Source organism: Pseudophryne corroboree, chromosome 2 (genome assembly GCF_028390025.1).
Source record: "Pseudophryne corroboree isolate aPseCor3 chromosome 2, aPseCor3.hap2, whole genome shotgun sequence".
NCBI classification, from domain to species: Eukaryota; Metazoa; Chordata; class Amphibia; order Anura; family Myobatrachidae; genus Pseudophryne; species Pseudophryne corroboree.
The window spans coordinates 601,805,130-601,830,440 of NC_086445.1; the positions used below are offsets into that span (position 1 = coordinate 601,805,130).

General features: G+C 46.4%; 1 protein-coding gene across 1 annotated transcript in view; it reads left to right on the forward strand.

Annotated features, from left to right (window-relative positions):
• SLC9A1 (solute carrier family 9 member A1) overlaps positions 1 to 24,835 on the forward strand; it is a 148,691-nt gene extending 123,856 nt beyond the window's left edge. The window contains exons 8-12 of the mRNA XM_063954704.1: positions 377 to 550; positions 1,109 to 1,223; positions 1,414 to 1,515; positions 1,719 to 1,791; positions 22,837 to 24,835. Of these exons, the coding sequence (XP_063810774.1) occupies positions 377 to 550; positions 1,109 to 1,223; positions 1,414 to 1,515; positions 1,719 to 1,791; positions 22,837 to 23,114 (742 nt within the window). The 3' untranslated portion in view covers positions 23,115 to 24,835. The remainder of the gene's footprint in view (positions 1 to 376; positions 551 to 1,108; positions 1,224 to 1,413; positions 1,516 to 1,718; positions 1,792 to 22,836) is intronic.
• The last annotated feature ends 476 nt before the right edge of the window (positions 24,836 to 25,311 follow it).

Below are 25,311 nucleotides of genomic sequence, written 5' to 3' on the forward strand. Positions count from 1 at the left end.
TTCATTTATTTCAGGTAATTCAACTTAAAAGGTGAAACTAATATATTATATAGACTCATTACATGCAAAGTGAGATATTTCAAGCCTTTATTTGTTATAATTTTGATGATTGTGGGTTGCAGATTAAGAAAACCCCAAGTCCAAAATCTCAAAGTTAGAATATTACATCTTTATAGGGTTTAAAACATATCTTTTTATAATTTTAATGAAATTGCATAAAGTGTAGAATCTGAATTGTGACATATCAAATGTAAATACATGTGGGATGGAACAATAAGAGAAGAAAGGAGACGTGGGAGGCTGGCTTGATTATTAAAGCTACAGATTTAAGGTAGTCCCTGGTAAGCAATGGATAATATAATCTTTCTCCATACAGGTTGAACCGTTTCAATAAAACTTACGTGAAGAAGTGCCTTATTGCAGGGGAGAGGTCCACGGAGCCTCAGCTCATTGCTTTCTATCATAAAATGGAGATGAAACAGGCAATTGAACTGGTAGAGAGTGGAGGCATTGGAAAGATCCCATCTACTGTATCTACTGTGTCCATGCAGTAAGTGTGGGATTTTGGAAACTGTTGGCACATTTATTAAGGGTTTCTGATAGCACATTGCATTCTCCCTGCTGCAGAATCTTGTATGCTGTAACACAGGTTATCTGTGCAGGATAACTTCACTTGTTTCTGCTTGAACCCCATAGTGATGCAAGCAAAAAAAGCAAGGTTTCTCTCCCAAAATTGGCAACATTTAATTGAATCTGCCTAATGATATTTTAGTGACATCAAAGGTGTGTTCCAACTTCCAAGTAAAGTGAAGTTACAATGTTCTGAATGTTCTATCTAAAAAGTGGCCACCTCCATTGTTGCCAGGTACACCTTTAGGTAAAAGCAATGTTAATATAAGGGCCTATTGATTATAAAACATTGCAGCATCCCATAACTCTTAAGTGGAATTGAAACTACTTTTGTTTTTAAGTGGGGTAATATTTTAAATGTTTTATCAAACCAAACAAAGTTGATCAGGAGGGAATAGGAGCATTCTGTAAACAGAGCTTGTGGTTTTGGGATTACCATTACACTCCAGACATGTGAATGATGTCCTACTTTCTGCAGAAATATTCAGCCTAAACATAAGTCATTAGACAGGATTATTCCAAACCTGTCTAAGGGGAAAGAGGAAGAAATCCGGAAGATTCTACGCACTAACTTGCAAAAGACACGTCAAAGAGTGAGTTTATTTAAGTGATCTCTGTAATCTTCCTTTTACATATTTAAATTAAATCTTAATACCAAGTGTGTTTCTGTGGCTTGGTGGCTCTGTTTTTTGTTTGTTGTTTTTTTTTTTTTTCTTATTTGTGTTTTCCCTCTGCACTGCAACCTCTTTATAATGCCTAATGTGTGGTACTACTTCTATCCAGCTCCGTTCATACAACCGGCATACATTGGTTGCTGACCCATATGAAGATGCCTGGAACCAGATGTTACTAAGAAGACAAAAAGTTAATCAGATGGACCATAAGGTAAGGGCTAAATACATATTTGTTTCTGCACCTGGTAAAGGTTGTATAAATACACTCGCCCCCCTACTGTATATCCTCTAACAGTTTCATTCCATTCAGTGTGTTAAATGTATTGGCTAGCTTTTAATTGTATAATATTTAATATGACCACAATTAAGTGGCAGAACTGGCTGAAATAATTGTTTGTGTCATGTTTGTTCCAGGTGACAAATTATTTAACTGTTCCTGCACACAAGTTGGACTCTCCTACCCTCTCCAGAGCACGTGTGGGTTCAGGTGAGAAATGAGATTCATTCTCTTATCTAACCAGGATTATGCTCAGAATTTTCCAATTTGCCACGCATGCTGTGATGTGAGCACGCTTTTTTGGCTCTGTTCTTGCAGTGGAACAACTTTTGTGAAATAACTTTGCCATTTGTAATGCTTATATATAGATGGATGTATCCAGCTCTCACCTAAATGTATAGAGTGTGTGTGTGTGTGTGTGTGTGTGTGTATGTGTACATACATATGTCTTCATGTACCTGTGCGTATGCCCTGAGTTAGAAGATTGTGTTGGGGGGTGGGGTGCTGGGGTAGGTATCAGTGGGAGTACTGATATAGATATAAATAGGTATATGATGTTTCTCTCTAGCATCCATAAGGGATATTGGGAAATCTAGTACGATGGGTTTAGACGGGGTCCAAAGGAGCCTGTGCACTTTAAATTTCTTCAACTGGGTGTGCTGGCTCCTCCCCTCTATGCCCCCTCCCACAGGCAGTTTAGAAAACAGTGGCCTCAGGAGAGAGTGCACCTCCCTGAGCTCCAGAGTTTTCTTCATTTTCTTTTTTATATTTTATTTTCGGTGTGATGTTTGGGCAACAGCATACCTGCACCGTGGGAGTTGGGGGGGGGGGGGGGGGGGGCTCACCAACCTTATGAGGTGCAGAGCCGCTTCCTCGCTGCAAAACCACCATCCTGAAGGGTGGTTGTTCCAGCGGGGCACTGCGCCTTGGCTGTCACAGCCACAGCACGCCGCACACCCCTAACACTGCCTGAAGGTGACATTGGTGGTGAGTACACACCATGGGCCCTGCTAGGGGGGTCCCATGGTTCAAGCGCGGCTGACAACGGGTGCGGCGTACGGGACCCTCCCGGGGGTCCCGCTAAGATCCCCCGTGTAGACTGGCACAAAACCGCTAGAACTAGCACTTGTGAATGTTTTTAGTTTTTTGTTTTTAGCTGTAAGGAGACTCCGGCGCCACTATAGGGTTCGGTGCTACATCAGAGCGGGACCTGAGGCGTTTTGGCGCCTTCCTCTGCTTACTGCAGCCATTCTCAGAACACACAGCGCTTCCTGAGTCCTCAGCCACGCTGGATATCTGGTACAGGTTGTAGCAAAGGGGGAGAGCCACTTGTGTACACTATCTGGGTCCTCTTTAGGACAGCAATTGTTTAGTGTTTACTGTAATATAGTGAGCTGACCGCCTCAGTGGGGCTGTACAGATCAGGGTGTGCTGGTGTCATTCTTTCTCTGGGTCTTCTCACATACAGTAGGACAGGCTTGCAATATAACTGTCTGTTTGTATGTGTAGGTTATTGTACTTACTGTGAAACATGGGTAAACCCAAGCTGCGCAGTGTATGTCACACTAGATTCTCTCCATTATCTACTGATTCGGTTTCCTGTGAACAATGCAGCCAATCTTCACAAATCAGTGAAGGGGCTGGGGGGAGAGGGTCTAGAGCCCCACTGGTTAGGGTCTCTTAAAACCATGATGTCAGTTATGTCATCCCAGCTCACTGCTAATGTGCAGAAGACTCGGCTACTGCAACAAGCTGTTGCAGATTTAGCTGCTAGGGCAGATGCAGCACAGCTTCCCCTCTCATATGCAGGTCCACAGAAGCGTGGGTTACCTGCTCTACTCTCTGATACAGATGATATACAGGAGGATGGGGATGACTTGGATCCCATTAGTGGGGATCCTGATTCTGCTCAGGGTATTGAACCCCTAATTCTGGCTATAAGGGACGTGTTAAAGCTCTCTCTAGAGGACGCTGCATCACAGCAGTTCTTTTTACTTTATTCAAACAAGCCTAATGTCATTTTCCCTGACTCTACAGCGTTAGATGACCTATTCAAGCTGGCCTGAAAAAATCCAGACAAAAAATTCCAAGTGTCCAAAAAAATTTTTGTGCACTTTCCCATTTGCTCGTGAAGGTAGGACATTTTGGGAGGAACCCCCTGGGGTGGATGTATCAATCTCTCACCTGTCCAAAAAGGCGGTGCTGCCTACCTCGAGCTCCTTTACCATGAAGGATCCTGGGGATAGGAAGATAGACTACACTCACATCTATTTACATGGCAGCAGGTGTCTCGCAAAGGCCGGTCATTGCGGGTTGCTGGATGACCCATGCCATTCATTCCTGGGCCACTCAAATTCCGGGAGGCCTCTCGGGGGATATGCCCTTGGTCACTATGGTGACCCTCCTAAAACACATTCAGGACACTACACGTGTCCTCTGTAATTCGCTCAAGGAGATGGAGAACATTAATGCTAGAACTTCTGCCATGGCAGTGTCGACGTGCAGGGCCTTCTGGTTGCATCAGTGGATTGCGGACCAGAATCCAAACGTAGTGTAGAATCCCTCCCCTTTCCTGGGGAATGGCTCTTTGGGGTTGACTTGGATACCTGGATTTCCAAAGTTATGGCTGGGAAATCCACGTTTCTCCCATCAGGGGCCCCGCCGGCAAGACGCTCCTATCCGGGGCAGTCTGTCCAGTCCTTTCTGTCTAACAGATTTCGATCTAAGGCCAGAGGTGCCTCCAATGCGACTAGAGGCACCAGAGGTAAGTCCAGAAAGCCTGCAAGCACCAACTCTTGGGGCCAGTCCACCGCTTCTGCTACCTTTTAAGGCCTCAGCATGACGTGCACACCCACCCCAAGGGAATCTCGAGGTGGGAGCTCGACTGCTTCACTTCAGCCGCGTCTGGGAGACTTCCTTTCAGGATACCTGGGTCAGAAATCTCGTTTCTCAAGGTTACAAGCTGGAGTTAGACAGTACTCCTCCCCAACAATTTTTCAAATCAAGCTTATCGGCTTTGGAGGATATGCAAGTTACATTGCAACAGGCTATCCAAAAGTTGGTCCAGTACCATCATTGTTCCAGGACCAATTTTGCAACTCTGCACGGGGTTTTACTCCAACCTCTTTGTGGTGCCGAAACCGGATGGTTCGGTAAGACCCATTTTGAATCTAAAATCCTTGAATCATTATTTGAAATATTTAAATCGTAGTGTAGCGCTCAGTCCTAGCTACTAGTTTTGTTTGTCTAGGTAAAGATAATGTTGTCTGTGGGTACCCTTGGGTTGTTTATAACCAAATATACGTGATATGGTGATTACTCTTATATGGTGTATGGTTTCACAGATAAATCATAGTAAGTTTCTCAATAACTGTCCATAAACAGTTGGTTAATAATAGAAATGATGAGTTTTATTAGTTGCTAATATAAGGTTAGGTATATGGAAAAATGATAAGTAGAAGAGTTGTTTGGTCACAAAACTCTTAGTCTCTAAGTTCATTAGGTATGTGCTGCAGCCTGCGGCGTCCCGCACAGCTGCTGACAGTCTTTTGGTGAAGTTCAGATTCTGTGTCAAATCCGGGGAAAAAGTCTATATAAACAAAATGCAGTCTTGTGTTGTCTTCACGGAGGGAGTGTTTAGGGTTAACCGGAATAAAGTAAGGTTGCTCCGGACTTGGTCTTTTTCTCTAGTCTCAGCTTCCCATGGTGTGCCCTGGTACAGACACGCCTGGGAGCTCGAGGGTTCGAGAGGCTGACCTGTCTAGGGTGAGGGGGAAACTCGGTCAGCGCTCTACGGAGCAGCTTCACGAGTGACACCCGCCGTATACGGAGACTCACCTTCTATTCTCTCGTTTCCCCGCCGCACTCCGTCACCGGATTCTTCTCCTGGTCTTCCGTCTGTTGCTAGGCAGCGTAGTTGGCTTCCGGGTTCCCCGATCACGTGACCGGGTCTCTGCTTCGTAGTTAGCGCTTAGTTCAGTCTTGTGTGTTTTAGTTTTAGATTTGCAGTGTTAAAGCTCCAACGCGTTTCAGCCTCTAGGGCCTTCCTCTGGGAGTAGTGGATGCTTGGAATGGTATTGTGCAGGTTTTTATAGGAACTTCTTGTGACCTCATAGGTCATGTGGTTAGGATTCCTGCTCGTCATTGGTCTCCATGTTCCTGACCAATGTGGTGATGTCACTGTTGCAGAAATTGCTTTCTGTAGGTTTCATGTGCAGGTTAACCTTGTCTGGTAGTGGCATTTGTACAAAAGAAAGTATTAAATTGATTATATGCAAGTATTCATTTTAAACACTAATAGGAAAGGTTTCTATTGTATGAATGGTTGATTAGTTGGTGTGTGTGACATGAGGGTTGGATTCTATGTTTAGAATCTGGATCAGAGTTATTTTGATACATGTATATGTATAAAGGTATAGTAGATACATATACCTGTATACAAGTATAGGTAAGTAGTTGTTTTACACTGGAGTGCAGTGCAAAACAGGGTTCCTATTTGTAAGGTTCTTTATGGACACAAGGTCCATACTTGTAAGGTTCATTATGGACACAAAGATGCGCTTTGCTCCCCAGTTTTACATTAAGTTTTCTTTATTTTTTACTTTTTGCATATTAGTGATTTGACTTCATTGTCACGATTTAGTCCCATTGTGGCTAGTGTCTTTAGTTCGTACATCCATCTTAATTCTATGGTATTGATCTTTGTATTATAGTCTCCTCCCCTCCAGTTAGGGTGTACCTCCTGAATCCCTATGAATTTGAGTGATAGGGGGTCGCTGTTGTGGTGGTCCTTAAAATGTTTTGATAGGTTATGTTCTTCTAACCCCTTCTTGATGTTCCGAATGTGTTCACTTATTCTTGTTTTCAAGGTGTTCGAGTTCTAAATGGAATCCCCGCAACCAGAGATTGCGGGCCTGGAAGAACAGGAATTCATGGTCTCCTTGGATATCAAGGATGCCTACCTCCCATATTCGGATTTGGCCGCCTCATCAGGCCACCTACTGTGGCCCAGAAGGTGTTGCTACCAGAAAACAAGGCGAGATCACTTCAGGAGATGGTCCGCATAGTACTGCGACCTGCTCGAGTGTCCATCCAGCTTTGCATAAGATTGTTGGGGATGATGATCGCCTCCTACGAGGCGATCCAATATGGCAGGTTCCATGCAAGAACTTTTCAGCTGGATCTCCTGAGCAAATGATCCGGTTCACATCTTTAGATGCACCGGATGATACAGCCGTCGCCTCAGGCCACAATTTCCCTCCTGTGGTGGCTGCAGTCCTCCAATCTACTGGAGGGCCGGAGTTTCGGAATTCAGGATTGGACCCTCCTCACAACAGATGCGAGTCTACGAGGATAGGGAGCGGTCACCCAAGAGGTGCAGTTCCAGGGCAGGTGGTCAGCCCACGAAAGCCTTCTTCCGATAAACATTCTGGAACTTCGGGCGATCTACAATGCTCTGCTTCAGGCCTCTCCTCTGCTCGAGGATCACGTAATCCAGGTGCAGTCGGACAACGCCACGTCAGTGGCGTACATCAGTCGACAAGGAGGGCTAAAAAGCAGGGCATGCATGCGAGAGGTGTCGAAGATACTCCTCTGGGCGGAAAGAAATGCAAGAGCAATGTCCGCAATCTTCATTCCGGGTATGGTCAACTGGGAAGCGGATTTCCTGAGTCGTCACAATATAAACCCGGGAGAGTGGGGACTCCACCAGCAGGTGTTCCAGCAGGTCATCAACCGGTGGGGCTGCCCGCAAATACAGATGATGGCTTCTCGTCTCAACAAGAAGCTTCAGTGGTATTGTTTACGAACCAGGGACCCTCAGGCGAGGGCAGTAGATGCACTGACGTTGCCTTGGCCTTACCGGATGGTCTACCTGTTTCCTCCGATTCCGTTGCTCCCAAGGGTGCTCAAGCGCATCAGAAATCAGGGAGTCCAGGCAATTCTAATTGCCCCGGATTGGCCTCGGGGGGCATGGTACGCGGATCTTCTGGGCATGTCCGTCGAAGACCCTTGGCCTCTACCACTACGAAGAGATCTTCTTCAACAAGGACCGTTCGTCTACCTGGACTTATGGCGACTTTGTTTGAGGGCATGGAGGTTGAGCGGAACATCCTAGCTCACAAGGGCCTTTCCAAGAAGGTTATTGCTACCATGGTTCAGGCCAGGAAACCTGTGACGTCAAAACACTATCATCATATCTGGAGGAGATGTCTCTTGGTGCGAGGAACGCACGTATCTGCCTGCTAAGTTCAAGGGACATTTCTCTGGCTGGGTCCACAGGATTATCCACAGGATAACATTGGGATATTGCCGAGCGACAGCGAAAATGGCACCAACACGGTCACAAGCTTTCTGGCCTCCCAGGATGCATTGGGGCCTCCCCTATATAGTCCCGCCCACTGACTCAGTCAGATCCGTTTTTTGCTTGGTGCGGCAGGAAGCCGCATGGTCACAGGGCTGCTGTGAAAGCAGCCTTAAGTTTTCATTAATTTATTTTTATAGACTTACTGTTTTTGGTTTTTTGAGCGACTTCTCTGAACAGCGTCTTAAACGCATATTAGAAAGAGTCGCTCCAACAACTCCCCACCAGGAGTGCTGTCTCGACGGGCGTCTGTGTAGGATGTTCTAGCAGGTCCAGCAGACGTAACCAGGCTGTGGCCGGAGCATGACGAGACGTTGAGTCTATGGACTTCCTCTTACTAGAGGGGTCAGGACACAGCTACACTGATTTGGTGGAGACTATAAACAGTGTGTTGATGCGCCGAACATCCCGGTGTGACAGCGCTACGCTCTGGGGATCATAGGTGCCAGGACTAGGTGAGGCCGCGATCCTGGTAGTTTAAGTCAACAGGGGGTTTCAGACTCTCTCCTGGCGTCCCTCCTCCGAGTTCATGGCCAGTTCCCGCGTGTCTCTCGTTTCATGAACTGAATGACCTCACTTCCGGCTCAGACGCTACCACGAGGGTACTCGGTCGCAGCTTAGACGCTGCGGTTGTGTACACTGGAGATAAAGCCCGCCAGACCGAGTCGCAGGCCTTAGCGTCTGCATACACGTGGAAATCGCTCAGCGTCCGTGTCCGTCAGTGAGCGTCCGTGTCCGTTATCAGTTATCAAGAGCGGCAGTGTACATCAGTAGCGTCTGAATCCACTCAGCGTCTTACGAGCGTCTTTGCTTGGATATGGAAGTGTGGTGAGTCTCCCTGTATCCCGCTCTCCGGAGGCAGGGTATACAGTACTAAAAAATCCTTCTACTTCTTAGTATGCATTGTTAATTTTTAGTACCTATTGCATATGAGACCTGTATATTACTGTATTTTCTGCATGTTATGTTGAAAAAAGAACCAGTTAAACAGAAGTACAATTTTCCTACTTACAGTATGTATAAGTTATTATGGAGGTTGTATTCTCATATGACAATGTCTAATGCTTTAACATGTGACTGACTGCTAGTGTGCGTGCTGACTTTTCTGTGTAATGTCAGTCCTGTTCTGACCCTCAAATCAGGTGCACTGTGGTCAGATTGATTTCACCTCTATATACTGATTATAGGGTGTTTTTCAGTCACAAAATTGTGTAGTCAATATCAGATAAAATGTCTGTGAGCGGCAAAAGTGATGAGGAGAATTTGTCAAGCACTCCCATAGCCCTAACATGCTTATCTTGTAAGTCAGGGGTAATTGATATGAATCAATTGGTCACTTATGAGGGTTTGTGTGCAAACTGTTTCGCTTTTCAGCGAAGTAAAAGACAGGAGTTGGTTCAACCACCAACAGAGCCACCATGGAATATGTTTGCAAAGACTCTGTCGTCTATTGTGGACAAGTTGGCTCCAGTAGCACCACCTCAGGGGTTAGGTTACACTATGAACCCATACATGCAGCTCCCTTCCTATGGCCTGGTTCCAGTAGCCTCTACTAGCAACCAAGAGACAGATAAGACTAAGACAGATATGTCTATGTGGCAGACTACACAAGATGATACAACAGATGATGATACAGTAGACTCGACTCCGTATGATGATCAGTCGCAGAGTTTTAGTTCAGATGATGTTGCTGAACTTATTAATGCTGTAAAGGCTGTTCTCTCGTTAGAAGAGCCAGCCAAGACAGTGTTAAAAACTAAAGCACCTGTATTTAAACGAAAAAGGCAGTGAAAGCTGTATTCCCAGCGTCAGATGAGCTGACGGAAATGATGGATGAGTCTTGGGCGGCGCCCAGTAAAAAGTATAAGATTCCTAAAAGATGGGATTCTTATTATCCATTTCCAGCTGTGGATTGTTCAAAAAGAGAAGTTCCTCCGAAAGTAGATGCACATGTTCTGCGACTCGTGCATAAATCTGCTTTACCACTGTCATCTACCTCACTAAATGATGTCACAGACAGAAGGGTAGATGGCCTTTTGAAAAATATATTTTCTCTAGTAGGAGCAGTGGGTAAGACCTGCTATGGCTTCGGCCTGGGTAGCAAAGGCAATGGGCGAATGGATAGAGGAACTAGAGAATGACATCCCTTCTCCTACTAGGGAGCAAGTGGATCGTTTTTGCCGTTTAAGACAATCTGCCCAGTATTTGGAAGAAGCAGCAATTGATATAGGTACAGTTGCTTCTAAAGCTTCAGCCTTGTCAGTAGTCGCTCGCAGAGCAGTCTGGCTACGTACCTGGAAGGCAGATGCGGAATCCAAGAAGGAATTGGAAGCATTGCCTTTTGTAGGTAATATATTATTTGGAAAACCGTTATCGGATATCCTAGAATCAGAGGCTGAATCGAAAAAGGTCAGATTTCCGGCTACCTATAACCCTAAGTCCAAGGGTTTAAAATTTCGCTCCTTTCGTTGGCAAAGCAAAGCGAAAGCACAAGAGGAGCCTAAACAACCCCAGTTTAAAGCCAGGGGTAGGAAGCAGTGGGCTAGCAAAAAGCCAGCTTCCAAACCTGAACAGAAACCCTCAGCCTGAAGAGACTGGCCTCCGCCTGGAGGATTCCAGGGTTGGGGGCAGACTCCTTCTTTTTGCACACATTTGGCAACAGTCAACAGCAGATGCTTGGGTGCAGAAGGTAGTATCTCAGGGGGTATGGGTTCCCATTCAGGTGGCAGCCTCCTCAAAGGTTTTTTTTGCACCAGCCCGTCTCGTATAGAGTCGAAGGCCAATGCCCTGCAAGAAGCAGTCCAAAAATTACTGCAGTCAGGTGTGATTGTCCCAGTACCTCCATCACAAAGGGGACAGGGGTTTTACTCCAATCTATTTCTAATCCAGAAACCAAATGGGTCATATCGACCAATTCTAAATCTGAAAATGTTGAACAGATACATATGGATCCCGAAGTTCCACATGGAGACGCTATGCTCCATAATGCTGGCTATGGAACCGGGAGATTACATGGTATCTCTGGATGTACGGGATGCTTACCTACATGTGCCTATAGCACTGTCACATCAGTGTTACCTCAGGTTTGCCATCCTCCAGGAACATTTCCAGTTCCAAGCTCTGCCTTTCGGGCTAGCTACAGCACCCAGGGTGTTTACCAAGATCATGGTGTTTATGGCAGCTTGTCTGCGCAAACAGGGGATAAGAATATTCCCATACCTCGACGACCTGTTAATCTTAGCACAGTCGCAAGATTTACGGTTGAGCCATCTTCAACAGACGATAGTTTGTTTACAGAGACACGGGTGGCTCATAAATTGGGAGAAGTCATCCCTGAATCCATCACAGCGGATGGTTCATTTGGGAGCCATATTGGATTCAGACCTACAGAGAGTTCTCTTACCAGAGAAAAAAATAGTCAAGGTGCAGGTCATGGCTCAGGAAGCGTTGCAGGCCCAGACAATGTCAGTCCATGTAGCAATGCGACTGTTGGGTCTGATGGTATCAACGTTCGATATGGTGGAATATGCGCAATTCCACTCCAGACCGTTGCAGCATCTCATTTTGACCAAATGGAACGGAAGTCATCAAACGATAAAGAAGCAGATGATAAAGATTCCAGTAAATGTAAAAAGGTCTCTAGCATGGTGGCTACAGACAGACCATTTAAACAAGGGGAGACCCTTTTGGATAAAAGAGTGGCAAGTCCTGACAACAGATGCCAGCCTGCAAGGCTGGGGGGCGGTACTCGGAAGCCTATGGTTCCAGGGAAAATGGATCGCAAGGGAAAGTCGCCTGCCGATAAATCTGTTAGAAATAAGAGCCATTTACTTGGCTCTGGTTCAGGCAAAGGACAATCTACAAGGAAGACCAGTCCAGATCCGCTCAGACAATGCGACGGCAGTAGCATACCTCAATCATCAAGGAGGAACTCACAGCAGGAGTCTGATGGAAGAAGTAACTCCCATTCTACAATGGGCAGAACTCCATCTCCCGGCATTGTCAGCAGTATTTGTCCCGGGTGTACTAAACTGGTAAGCAGATTTTCTCAGTTGGCACACCATTCAGGAAACCAAATGGGCACTACACCCAGAAGTGTTTCAGACACTGGTGAACAGATGGGGTCTACCGGAGATAGACCTTATGGCGTCTCGTCTAAACAACAAAGTTCCGATGTACAGATCAAGAACAAGGGACCCAGAAGCGGTTCTGGTAGACGCACTGTCAGTAGAATGGAGGTTTCAGCTGGCGTATCTGTTCACTCCAATATCTCTGTTACCCAGAGTAGTGAGAAAGATAAAATAGGCAAAAGGAGCAATCATTCTAATAGCTCCAGCTTGGCCAAGAAGGCATTGGTACACAGATCTGTTGAGAATGTCTGTGGAAGCACCGATACTGCTCCCTCAACGTCCAGATCTATTAATGCAGGGTCCTTGTTGTCACAGTCATTTGAATCGCCTGTCTTTGACGGCATGGCTGTTGAAACCTCTATCTTAGAGGCTAAAGGATTTTCAAAGCAAGTAATCCAAACCATGCTTAGAGCAAGAAAGCCGCCTTCGGCACCTGTGTATCATAGAATATGGCAAGCCTATATTCATTGGTGTTCTGGAAAAAATTACAATCCGAGATCTTTTAAAGTAGCTAGGATTTTGGATTTCTTGCAGGCAGGATTGGATAAAGGGTTGAAGGTTGCTTACTTGAGGGTGCAAGTCTTAGCGTTGACTGTATGGTTTCAGCAGAAGATTGCTGACCTACAGGATGTGCGTACGTTTTTCCAAGGAGTAGTACATATTCAACCTCCATTTGTTCCTCCTGCAGCTCCCTGGGATTTGAATTTAGTTCTTACATTTCTCCAGGGTCCTTTGTTTGAACCACTTGAGAGAACAGATCTTAAGTGGTTAACGGTTAAAGTTCTTTTTTTACTGGCAATGGCGTCAGCCAGAAGTGTCAGATTTAGGAGCATTATCTTGTAAGTCTCCTTTCCTAAGTTTTTTTCCCAGACAGAGCAGTTCTCAGAACGAGATCTAGTTATCTTCCAAAGGTGGTGTCAAAGTTTCACCTGAATGAAGAGATTGTAGTCCCAGCCTTTCAGGTATCGGGACTATCTGCGGGAGAAGCGTCGCTGGACGTGGTCCGGGCTTTAAAAATCTACATAGATCGTACTAGTGCCATCAGGAAAACAGATTCCCTCTTCATCCTCTACGGATTCCATAGAAGAGGATGGCCTGCTAGTAAACAGACGCTGGCGAGATGGCTCCGAATGGTAATATCTGAAGCTTATTCTCATGCAGATCTCCCTATTCCGGCTAATGTCTCTGCACACTCTACACGTAAGGTAGGTCCTTCTTGGGTAGCACAACAGGGTGCATCAGCAGAACAGATATGTAGGGCAGCCACATGGTCTTCCATAAACACATACATCAGACATTATGCCTTGGACACTTTTGCCTCTCATGACGCAGACTTCGGGCGGAAGGTCCTCCTATGCAATCAGGAGCGTCCCCACCACTAAAATGGCTTTGGGAATCCCAATGTTATCCTGTGGATAATCCTGTGGACCCAGCCAGAGAAATGAACGTTATGGTAAGAACTTACCATTGATAACGTGATTTCTCTTATGTCCACAGGGATCCCACCCTGACGCATCTGATTTGAGGATCTAGACAATCACTAAAACTTCTTCCTTCTTGTATGGAAGGGTGTGCATGTGTGTTCTTATCGCCTGTACAGGTCTCTACCTAATGTTCCTGCCTAAAATCGCTGTGGAAAGAACTGATCTGACTGAGTCAGTGGGCGGGACTATATAGGGGAGGCCCCAATGCATCCTGGGAGGCCAGAAAGCTCGTGACCGTGTTGGTGCCATTTTCGCTGTCGCTCGACAATATCCCAATGTTATCCTGTGGATACCTGTGGACATAAGAGAAATCACGTTATCAACGGTAAGTTCTTACCATTACGTTCATTTCTGGTGTGCATAAGGGCTTACGTCTGGGTTCCATTAAGGTCCAGATTTCAGCCCTCTCCATTTTCTTCCAGAAGAAATTGGCAGTGTTGCCAGAAGTTCAGACCTTCTTGCAAGGGTTACTCCACATCCAACTTCCTTTTGTGCCGCCTACGGCACCCTGGGTTCTAATTGTAGTGTCGGAATTTCTACAGTCCTCCTGTTCGAACCTCTAATGACTGTAGAAGACAAGTACCTCACGTGGAAGACGGTGATGGTAGTAGCCCTGGCTTCTGCTTGACGTGTCTCAGAATTGGGGGCCTTGTCGTGTAAAAGTCCATACTTGGTCTTTTACGAGGACAGAGCGGAACTCCGCACTAGGCAGCAGTTCCTGATGAAGGTTGTCTCCGCGTTTCACTTGAATCAGCCTATTGTGATTTACGTCCAGTTCTGGCGCTTCTGCCCCTCCGGAGGCATTGAATGCTGTGCGAGCCTTGAAAATCAAGAGAATGGCTCGGATCAGAAAGACGGATTCTTTGTTCGTGCTCTGATGCACAGAAACAGGGTTGTCCTGCTTCAAAGCAGTCCATTGCTCATTGGATTAGGCTTACTATTCAACAGGCCTTTGTGTCGGCAGCCTTACCTGTTCCTAAATCTCTGAAGGCCCACTCTACAAGATCGGTGGGTTCTTCCTGGGCGGCTGCCCGTGGAGTCTCGGCCTTACAACTTTGCCGAGCTGCTATATGGTCGGGGAAGAACACTTTTGTGAAGTTCTACAAGTTTGATATTCTGGCCCAAGAGGATACCCAGTTTGGGCAGGCGGTGTTGCAGCAGTCTCTGCATGTTCCCGCCCGTTCTATAAGCTTTGGGACGTCCCCATCGTATAAGATTCCCTAATATCCCTTATGTATGCTAGAGAAAATAGGATTTTAATTACCTACCGGTAAATCCTTTTCTCGTAGTCCAAAAGGGATATTGGGCGCCTGCCTCAGTGCGTTGACTTTTCTGCAGGTTCTCTTTTATGATGGTTGCCTGTTCAGCTGTTGCTGTTGTTGTTACCAGCCGTTTCTGGTTGTATGTTAGTGGTGTGCTGGTATATAAATCTCACCACTCCTTGTTATGTTCCTTCTCTCATTCTCCTTCAGGCACTGTTTTACCTGTAACTGCCTGTGGTAGGGGGCATAGAGGGGAGGAGCCAGCACACCCAGTGAAGAAATTGAAAGTGCACCGGCTCCTTTGGACCCCGTTTATACCCATCGTACTAGATTCCCCAATGGACTACGAGAAGAGGATGAGGATTTACCGGTAGGTCATTTAAAATCCTATTTTTTTTGTGGAGGGAATAAGGACCATATGGGGATTAGTATGTAAAAAACCAGTGTTTATTGAAGCAACTGACTCGGGGATAAGTCACAGTGCTATCCAATCTGTTGAAACTTGATGTGTATTTGAGACACACAAGGTCAGAGCAGTGTCACTCCAAGTGGACCTCCACTGCGGCAGGTGTCGGGAAGTTCTTTAGGAACCCCTTTCACCATAGGCTCCTAATACTGGTGGAGTCTATGTCCTCTTTACAGGAGTGCAAAATGGCCTTGTTGTGATTTTAGTCCAAATCTCTGGAGTGTGCAGATGTGAGTGGCGGTGTCCCGCTAACAGTCTACCCTTACCGGTACGCGTTGGTGCCAGTGCGATCGGTGTGTGTAGCCTGGCTTTCACTGTTGTGTTGGTACGGTGGGTATTTTGTTATTGTTATAATTATTATTCCTGATTGGGTCTGCTCCTTGGCCCTTATGTGTCTCAACCATGTCCATGTGTCCAGACCTTTGGGAGTCTGGTGGCCTTGTCTATTGCCGGAGACAGTTTTCATATCGGTAGACACACATGGGGATGCAGTCTATGACTTTCTGGTTCTGGCTCACGGGCTGGCACTCGTGAGACTTTATGGAAGCACCGAATTCTCCAGCCGATGAGGCTGCTTGTATGAACGGCTGTGAGAGGGTGCACGATGGTTGCACTCCTCAGTAGTGGTAGGTGTCTCCTGCAATGACTTTCAGCCTGACAGTCTTTTTCAAGAATAGTTGTGTTCTGTCAGAAATAGTATGAAGAAAATATACAAATACACTCATCCACAACAGATGATACATTCAAGATAAAACAGAATCTCTTGCAAGACAAAAGGTGTCCTATACCTTCTTACATGTAATTGCAGTCTTGAATACACAGGCAGGACAGTCAGACCATTTAGAGCCAGATTATACGAACACCTGCAAAACATCAGGGTTGGATGCGACAATCAGTGTGTCCAGACACTTCAAAGTGTATTCTTCATCGCCATAGAACAACCACACAAAAAAATGGAGGGCAGGATTCATCCTAATACATTATACAAACAAGAAATTAAATGGATTTTCACTCTTAAAACCATGACGCCTAGAGGTCTTAATGTGGACTTCAACAAAAGCATCCTGACGAGATAATTCATATGATGTACATTGATTCACACAACAGTTGACACTGCCCTACCAGATATGACAGACCCACATTGGTCTGTATATTTTTCATGTACATTCTGGAATAGGTCATACAGGTCGAGTATCCCTTATCCAAAATTCGTACTACACCATGCCATACATGCTGAAATTCTTGCACATTAGTTATCACCAAATGCCAGAATCCTACTTTTTTTTAAACATACGATTAGAAAACAATGGCATGACCTCATTCATGTAACTACCTAGTATAACGTAATATAAATGATCCATACAATACATCTGCTACTCACCAAGTCAGCTGACAGATATAGAAATAAAAGTACGATCCTATACATTTAGCTTCCTGCATTTATAGGCTAGCAAGAAGTACCGATTTCTATCACATTCCCACCATACATGATCACAAGCCACAAATGTACATCTCTTTGCACTCGCGTATAGAGGACATAGACTCCACCGGTATTCAGAGCCTATGGTGAAAGGGGTTCCTAAAGAACTTACAGACACCTGCCGCTGTGGAGGTCCCCTTAAAGTGACACTGCTCTGGACACATCCATCTATATATTTGTATACTCTTACGAGTCTGGACTACTCTGTTGCCCAGCAGCTCCCGCCACTTGAGGTGGATATAGATTTAGTGCTAGTGCGAACATTTCATCATATATATGTAATGTTTCCGTCCTGTGAAACAGGTGCAAATTTTTATTTCTCTGACGTCCTAGTGGATGCTGGGGACTCCTTAAGGACCATGGGGAATAGCAGCTCCGCAGGAGACTGGGCACAGCTAAGAAAGATTTAGGACTACCTGGTGTGCACTGGCTCCTCCCACTATGACCCTCCTCCAGACTTCAGTTAGAATCCTGTGCCCGGCTGAGCTGGATGCACACTAGGGGCTCTCCTGAGCTCCTAGAGAGAAAGTATATTTTAGGTTTTTTATTTTACAGTGAGATCTGCTGGCAACAGACTCACTGCAGCGAGGGACTAAGGGGAGAAGAAGCGAACCTACCTAACTGGTGGTAGCTTGGGCTTCTTAGGCTACTGGACACCATTAGCTCCAGAGGGATCGACCGCATGGAACCGGCCATTGGTGTTCGGTCCCGGAGCCGCGCCGCCGGCCCCCTTACAGAGCCAGAAGCAAGAAGAATCCGGAAAATCGGCGGCAGAAGACATCAGTCTTCACCAAGGTAGCGCACAGCACTGCAGCTGTGCGCCATTGCTCCTCATACACACTTCACGCTCCGGTCACTGAGGGTGCAGGGCGCTGGGGGGGGGGGGGCGCCCTGAGAAGCAATAAATACACCTTGGCTGGCAAATATATCACAATATATAGCCCCAGAGGCTATATATGTGATAAATACCCCTGCCAGAATCCATAAAAAAGCAGGAGAAAAGTCCGCCGAAAAAGGGGCGGAGCTATCTCCCTCAGCACACTGGCGCCATTTCTCCCTCACAGCTCCGCTGGAAGGAAGCTCCCTGGCTCTCCCCTGCAGTCTACACTACAGAAAAGGGTAAAAAAGAGAGGGGGGGGGGCACTAAATTTAGGCGCAATATACATATAGCAGCTATAAGGGGATATAATTTAGTTAATCTCTGATTTATATAGCGCTCTGGTGTGTGCTGGCATACTCTCTCTCTGTCTCCCCAAAGGGCTTTGTGGGGTCCTGTCTTCTGTCAGAGCATTCCCTGTGTGTGTGCGGTGTGTCGGTACGGCTGTGTCGACATGTTTGATGAGGAGACTTATGTGGAGGAGGAGCAGGTGCCTATAAATGTGTTGTCACCCCCTGCGGGGCAGACACCGGAGTGGATGGACTTGTGGAAGGAATTACGCGAAAGTGTCGACTCCTTACATAAAAAATTTGACGACATGCCAAATGCGGGGCAGCTGGCTTCTCAGTCCGTGCCTGCCCAGACGTCTCAAAAGTCATCAGGGGCTCTAAAACGCCCGCTACCTCAGATGGCAGACACAGATGTCGACACAGATACTGATACCAGTGTCGACGACGAAGAGACTAATGTAATGTCCAATAGGGCCACTCGTTATATGATTGAGGCAATGAAAAATGTTTTACACATTTCTGAGGTGACCCCAGGTACCACAAAAAAGGGTATTATGTTTGGGGAGAAAAAACTACCAGTAGTTTTTCCCCCTTCTGAAGAATTGAATGAAGTGTGTGAACTAGCGTGGGCTTCCCCCGATAAAAAATTGGTAATTTCAAAAAAATTACTAATGGCGTACCCTTTCCCGCCAGAGGATAGGTCACGTTGGGAAACACCCCCTAGGGTGGATAAAGCACTTACGCGCTTATCAAAAAAGGTGGCACTGCCGTCCCAGGATACGGCCGCCCTAAAGGAACCTGCTGACAGAAAGCAGGAGGCTCTCCAGAAAGATATATATACACACACTGGTATTATACTGAGACCAGCTATTGCCTCAGCATGGATGTGCAGTGCTGCAGCTGCATGGTCAGACTCCCTGTCAGAAAACATTGACACCCTAGACAGGGACACTATATTGCTAAACGTAGAGCATATTAAAGACGCTGTCTTTTACATAAGAGATGCACAGAGGGATATTTGCCGACTGGCATCAAAAATAAGTGCACTGTCCATTTGTGCCAGGAGAGGGTTATGGACCCGGCAGTGGACAGGTGATGCAGATTCTAAAAGGCACATGGAAGTTTTGCCTTATAAGGGTGAGGAGTTGTTCGGGGATGGTCTTTCAGACTTAGTGTCCACAGCAACAGCTGGGAAGTCAGCATTTTTGCCACATGTCCCCTCACAACCAAAGAGAGCACCGTATTATCAGGTGCAGTCCTTTCGCCCCCAAAAGAGCAGACGGGGTAGAGGCGCGTCCTTTCTGCCCAGAGGCAGAGGTAGGGAAAAAAAGCTGCAGCATACAGCCACTTCCCAGGAACAAAAGTCCTCCCCCGCTTCTTCTGCTAAGTCCGCCGCATGACGCTGGGGCTCAGCAGGCGGAGCCAGGTACGGTGGGGGGCCGTCTCAAAAACTTCAGCAATCAGTGGGCTCGCTCACAGGTAGATCCCTGGATCCTTCAAGTGGTATCTCAGGGGTACAGGCTGGAATTCGAGACACCCCCCCGCCGTTTCCTCAAACTGCCTTACCAACGACTCCTTCAGAAAGGGAGGCTGTGTTAGAGGCAATTCACAAGCTGTATTCCCAGCAGGTGATAGTCAAGGTGCCCCTACTTCAACAAGGATGGGGGTTACTATTCCACAATGTTTGTGGTACCGAAACCGGACGGTTCGGTGAGACCCATTTTAAATTTGAAATCCTTGAACACATATTTAAGAAAATTCAAGTTCAAGATGGAATCGCTCAGGGCGGTTATTGCAAGCCTGGAAGAGGGAGATTACATGGTATCTCTGGACATCAAGGATGCTTACCTGCATGTCCCCATTTACCATCCTCACCAGGAGTACCTCAGATTTGTGGTACAGGATTGTCATTACCAATTCCAGACGTTGCCGTTCGGCCTGTCCACAGCACCGAGGGTATTTACCAAGGTAATGGCCGAAATGATGATACTCCTTCGGAAAAAGGGAGTTTTAATTATCCCATACTTGGGCGAGGTCCAGAGAGCAGTTGTTGGTCGGCGTAGCATTATCTCAGGAGGTACTACACCAGCACGGTTGGATTCTGAATATTCCAAAGTCTCAGCTGGTTCCGGCGACACGTCTATTGTTCCTGGGGATGATTCTGGACACAGTCCAGAAAAAAGTGTTTCTCCCAGAGGAGAAAGCCAAGGAGCTGTCGTCTCTAGTGAGAGGCCTCCTGAAACCAAAACAGGTGTCGGTGCATCATTGCACGCGAGTCCTGGGAAAGATGGTAGCTTCCTACGAAGCGATTCCATTCGGCAGGTTCCATGCCAGAACCTTTCAGTGGGACCTGTTGGACCAATGGTCCGGATCGCATCTTCAAATGCATCGGTTGATAACCCTGTCTCCAAGGACCAGGGTGTGTCTGCTGTGGTGGCTGCAGAGTGTTCATCTCAGAGAGGGCCGCAGATTCGGCATACTGGACTGGGTCCTGGTGACCACGGATGCCAGCCTTCGGGGCTGGGGTGCAGTCACACGGGGAAGAAACTTCCAAGGACTTTGGTCAAGTCAGGAGACTTCCCTACACATAAATGTTCTGGAACTGAGGGCCATTTACAATGCCCTAAGTCAAGCAAAGCCCCTGCTTCAAAACCAGCCGGTTCTGATCCAGTCAGACAACATCACGGCAGTCGCCCATGTAAATCGACAGGGCGGCACAAGAAGCAGGACGGCGATGGCAGAAGCCACAAGGATTCTCCGATGGGCGGAAAATCACGTGTTAGCACTGTCAGCAGTGTTCATTCCGGGAGTGGACAACTGGGAAGCAGACTTCCTCAGCAGGCACGACCTCCACCCGGGAGAGTGGGGACTTCATCCAGAAGTCTTCCAACTGATTGTAAACCGTTGGGAAAAGCCACAGGTGGACATGATGGCGTCCCGCTTAAACAAAAAGCTAGAAAAATATTGCGCCAGGTCAAGAGACCCTCAGGCGATAGCTGTGGACGCTCTAGTGACACCGTGGGTGTACCGGTCGGTTTATGTGTTCCCTCCTCTTCCTCTCATACCCAAGGTACTGAGGATAATAAAGAAAAGAGTAGTAAGAACTATTCTCATTGTTCCGGATTGGCTAAGAAGGTCTTGGTACCCGGAACTTCAAGAATTACTCTCAGAGGACCCATGGCCTCTGCCGCTCAGACAGGACCTGCTGCTGCAGGGGCCCTGTCTGTTCCAAGACTTACCGCGGCTGCGTTTAACGGCATGGCGGTTGAACACCGGATCCTAAAAGAAAAGGGTATTCCGGAGGAAGTCATTCCTACGCTTATTAAAGCTGGAAAAGATGTAACCGTACAACATTATCACCGCATATGGCGAAAATATGTTGCGTGGTGTGAGGCCAGGAAGGCCCCAACGGAGGAATTCCAGCTAGGTCGATTTCTGCACTTCCTACAGTCAGGGGTGACTATGGGCCTAAAACTGGGTTCCATTAAGGTCCAGATTTCGGCTCTGTCGATTTTCTTCCAAAAAGAACTGGCTTCACTGCCTGAAGTTCAGACATTTGTCAAGGGAGTGCTGCATATTCAGCCTCCTTTTGTGCCTCCAGTGGCACCGTGGGACCTCAACGTGGTGTTGGGTTTCCTAAAGTCACATTGGTTTGAGCCACTCAAAACCGTGGATTTAAAATATCTCACGTGGAAAGTGGTCATGCTTTTGGCCTTGGCTTCGGCAAGGCGTGTGTCAGAATTGGCGGCTTTGTCATGTAAAAGCCCCTATTTGATTTTCCATATGGATAGGGCAGAATTGAGGACTCGTCCCCAGTTTCTTCCTAAGGTGGTATCCGCTTTTCACTTGAACCAACCTATCGTGGTGCCTGCGGCTACTAGGGACTTGGAGGACTCCAAGTTACTGGACGTAGTCAGGGCCTTGAAACTTTGTTTCCAGGACGGCTGGAGTCAGGAAGACTGACTCGCTATTTATCCTGTATGCACCAAACAAGATGGGTGCTCCTGCTTCAAAGCAGACTATTGCTCGCTGGATTTGTAGCACAATTCAGCTTGCGCATTCTGTGGCTGGCCTGCCGCAGCCTAAATCTGTAAAAGCCCATTCCACGAGGAAAGTGGGCTCTTCTTGGGCGCCTGCCCGAGGGGTCTCGGCTTTACAACTTTGCCGAGCTGCTACTTGGTCAGGGGCAAACACGTTTGCAAAATTCTACAAATTTGATACCCTGGCTGAGGAGGACCTTGAGTTCTCTCATTCAGTGCTGCAGAGTCATCCGCACTCTCCCGCCCGTTTGGGAGCTTTGGTATAATCCCCATGGTCCTTACGGAGTCCCCAGCATCCACTAGGACGTCAGAGAAAATAAGAATTTACTCACCGGTAATTCTATTTCTCGTAGTCCGTAGTGGATGCTGGGCGCCCGTCCCAAGTGCGGACTGTCTGCAATACTTGTATATAGTTATTGTTAACTACAAGGGTTATTGTTGAGCCATCTTTTGAGAGGCTCTGTTGTGTTCATACTGTTAACTGGGTATATTATCACGAGTTATACGGTGTGATTGGTGTGGCTGGTATGAGTCTTACCCGGGATTCAAAATCCTTCCTTATTGTGTCAGCTCTTCCGGGCACAGTATCCTTACTGAAGTCTGGAGGAGGGTCATAGTGGGAGGAGCCAGTGCACACCAGGTAGTCCTAAATCTTTCTTAGCTGTGCCCAGTCTCCTGCGGAGCCGCTATTCCCCATGGTCCTTACGGAGTCCCCAGAATCCACTACGGACTACGAGAAATAGATTTACCGGTGAGTAAAATCTTATTTTTTATTATTTTCTATTTTATTTTTATGCATCTTTTATTGATCTGCCATTACTTTTACTCTTTATTTATGGCCTTTCCTGTATCTTGTTATCCTAAGACCCTGTTGCCTATGAACCAAAGCCAGATTCTAAGGATCTCCCTGTGATCACCATTGATCCAGCTTCACCGGAGTCTGTGGATCTTGTGAATGAAACACAGGAAGAAAACAATGATGATGGTGGGATTACTATGGTAGCACGGGAGCCCCCATCACCTGGAGCAGATGATGTTTTTGATCCCACAGAGAGCCCTGAAAGCAAGCGCTTACAACGTTGTTTAAGTGATCCTGGACCACCGCCTGAAGAGACCCAGCCTTTCCTGCCTAAAAAGGAATGATCCATATGTCCTTGATAATGGGCTTGAATCAAATTACAATGAGAAAAAGGCAGTAGTCATTGCATCTGTTTTACACTCCTCATAACCTCACCTTACTCCTCTATTGTTTTCACCCTCTTGGTCATCTATTTATTGTTTTCACACATTATCATACAGTCTTTTTTTTCTCATTGCCATATTTTTATATTATGTTTTTTATTTTATATTTCTAACCAAAGAATTTTGAACTTGCTGTATATTTGTCATATGTAGTTTTTTATTTTATTGCTCTGTTTTATTTACATGGTGATGGGTCTTAAGCTATAGATGTACTGATTAATTGTATGTTAAAACAGAAATCTGTTTTATTTCAAGCACTGAACTGATGTAACAATAGCAGGCTACTTCTGTGTAGGCATCCCGCATGTCTGTTTGTGTTCTTAGGCACAGATATCTCAATACTTTCTGTATAATTCCATGAAGGAATACTAAAGCTCGCTTGCTAGCCACAGGATCTGTTCATGTGAATGTCATTGCGCGCGCACACGTATAATCTTTAGACCCTGACACACCAGCACTTAATATCTATACAAACCATCATGGTACTCCAGCTTTAAAGTCATTGAGTCAAATGCATTCTTCCCCAGCCACCTTATATGAGTACAAGTCACGTTACTTCATGCCACATTTTACTAAGTGTATCAGGCATATTGTACTTGCCATATTGTCACTAGAATAGATACATATAGTATACGCTAATCTTTGTAGGACAGACCAGATTCCAAACATTAGGGCAGGGGTTCCCAACAACGGTCTTCAAGGCACACAAACAGTCTCCACGTTTTAAGGATACATACTTGAGCACAGGTGATTTGATTAGTACCTCAATCATTTTGATTTGACCATCTGTGCTCATGCATGGATGTCACTAATACCTTGACTGTTATAGCCCTTTTTCACCAAAATCCCTGATCTGAGCTGGTATTTTGAACACTGGTCCAACCTGACTTCAGACCCAGTTTCAAGTTATCGACCCAGGTTATTCCCGGGTCAGCTCCGTTACCACTGAATCCAGGTCAGCCCTGCAAATCCCTATGAATGTCAATAAAAATGGACTATTTCAGGCTGACAAAGATGGTGTCACAAAAGGGTTGTGGCTGAGACTGGGTTTCTTTCTGCAGTTCAGAGGCTGTGGTCAGGCTGAGGGTCAGACTGCAGTTCTCCGTTTCCACTGCCACATAACCAGGGTTCTAACCATGTTCAACCATGCTTGTTTCCAGGTAGATCCAGCAATCACCCAGGTTATTTGGGCAGTAGAAAAGGAGTATTCGTGTGCCTTGAGGGCTGAGATTGGGAAACACTGCATTAGGGTCATCTAGATGGTTTGGTCTTCAAAATGCCAGTGAGTGTGCAGTCACATTTGGGGAACAAATGCTACTAAAGCAACACTGTTTCTACACTGTAGATAACGAATTATTGTGCAATAAAAGTGCTGGGTTTTCTGGCTGACTGTGGGATGGGAGGTATAGACATATGCATGCTTCATGTGCCTTTGCTCTGCACATGTACAGGTAGGAGAAGTGTGTACATGCACAGGTGTGCAGAGATGCCTTTGCGTGCACAGTTCTGCCAGACATGATTGTTCTTTGCTGCCTCATGTATAAAGGTGAATCGTTTTCTGGTATCTGAGAGCTATAGAAAACTTTTTTTAATTTGGGAATAAATAAATGTATGGTTTTTAATGTGATGTTTGTTTCTTTACATAACCATATAGCAGACCTTAAATGAAAACTCATGTGGGTAAAAGATTTAGTCTTTAAATATGCAATGAAACCTAGCTAGTCCCCATACACTATTGCTGCAGTCTTACCTAATGGCTCTTCTTGGTGCACCAGGTGCTGTGCATCCTGGCTTGTGCCAGGCAGCTCTTTTTTTTTTTTTTGTCCAAAAATGTGTGATAAGGCTGCACCGATTGGGTTGGGTATGGGTGACCGGCGGTTGGGATACCGCCGGTCACCATACCGATGCCGGGATCCTGGTGTTTAGATTACCGGAGGAGAGAACGGCGAGCGCAACCAAGCCCTTTGTGGGCTCGGTGGCTCACTGCACTTGCCACAAGTTCTATTCCCACTCTATGGGTGTCATGGACACCCACGAGTGGGAATACTCCCCATCAGTTGGCATGCCACCAGGCAGGATTCAGACGTCGGTATAGTGA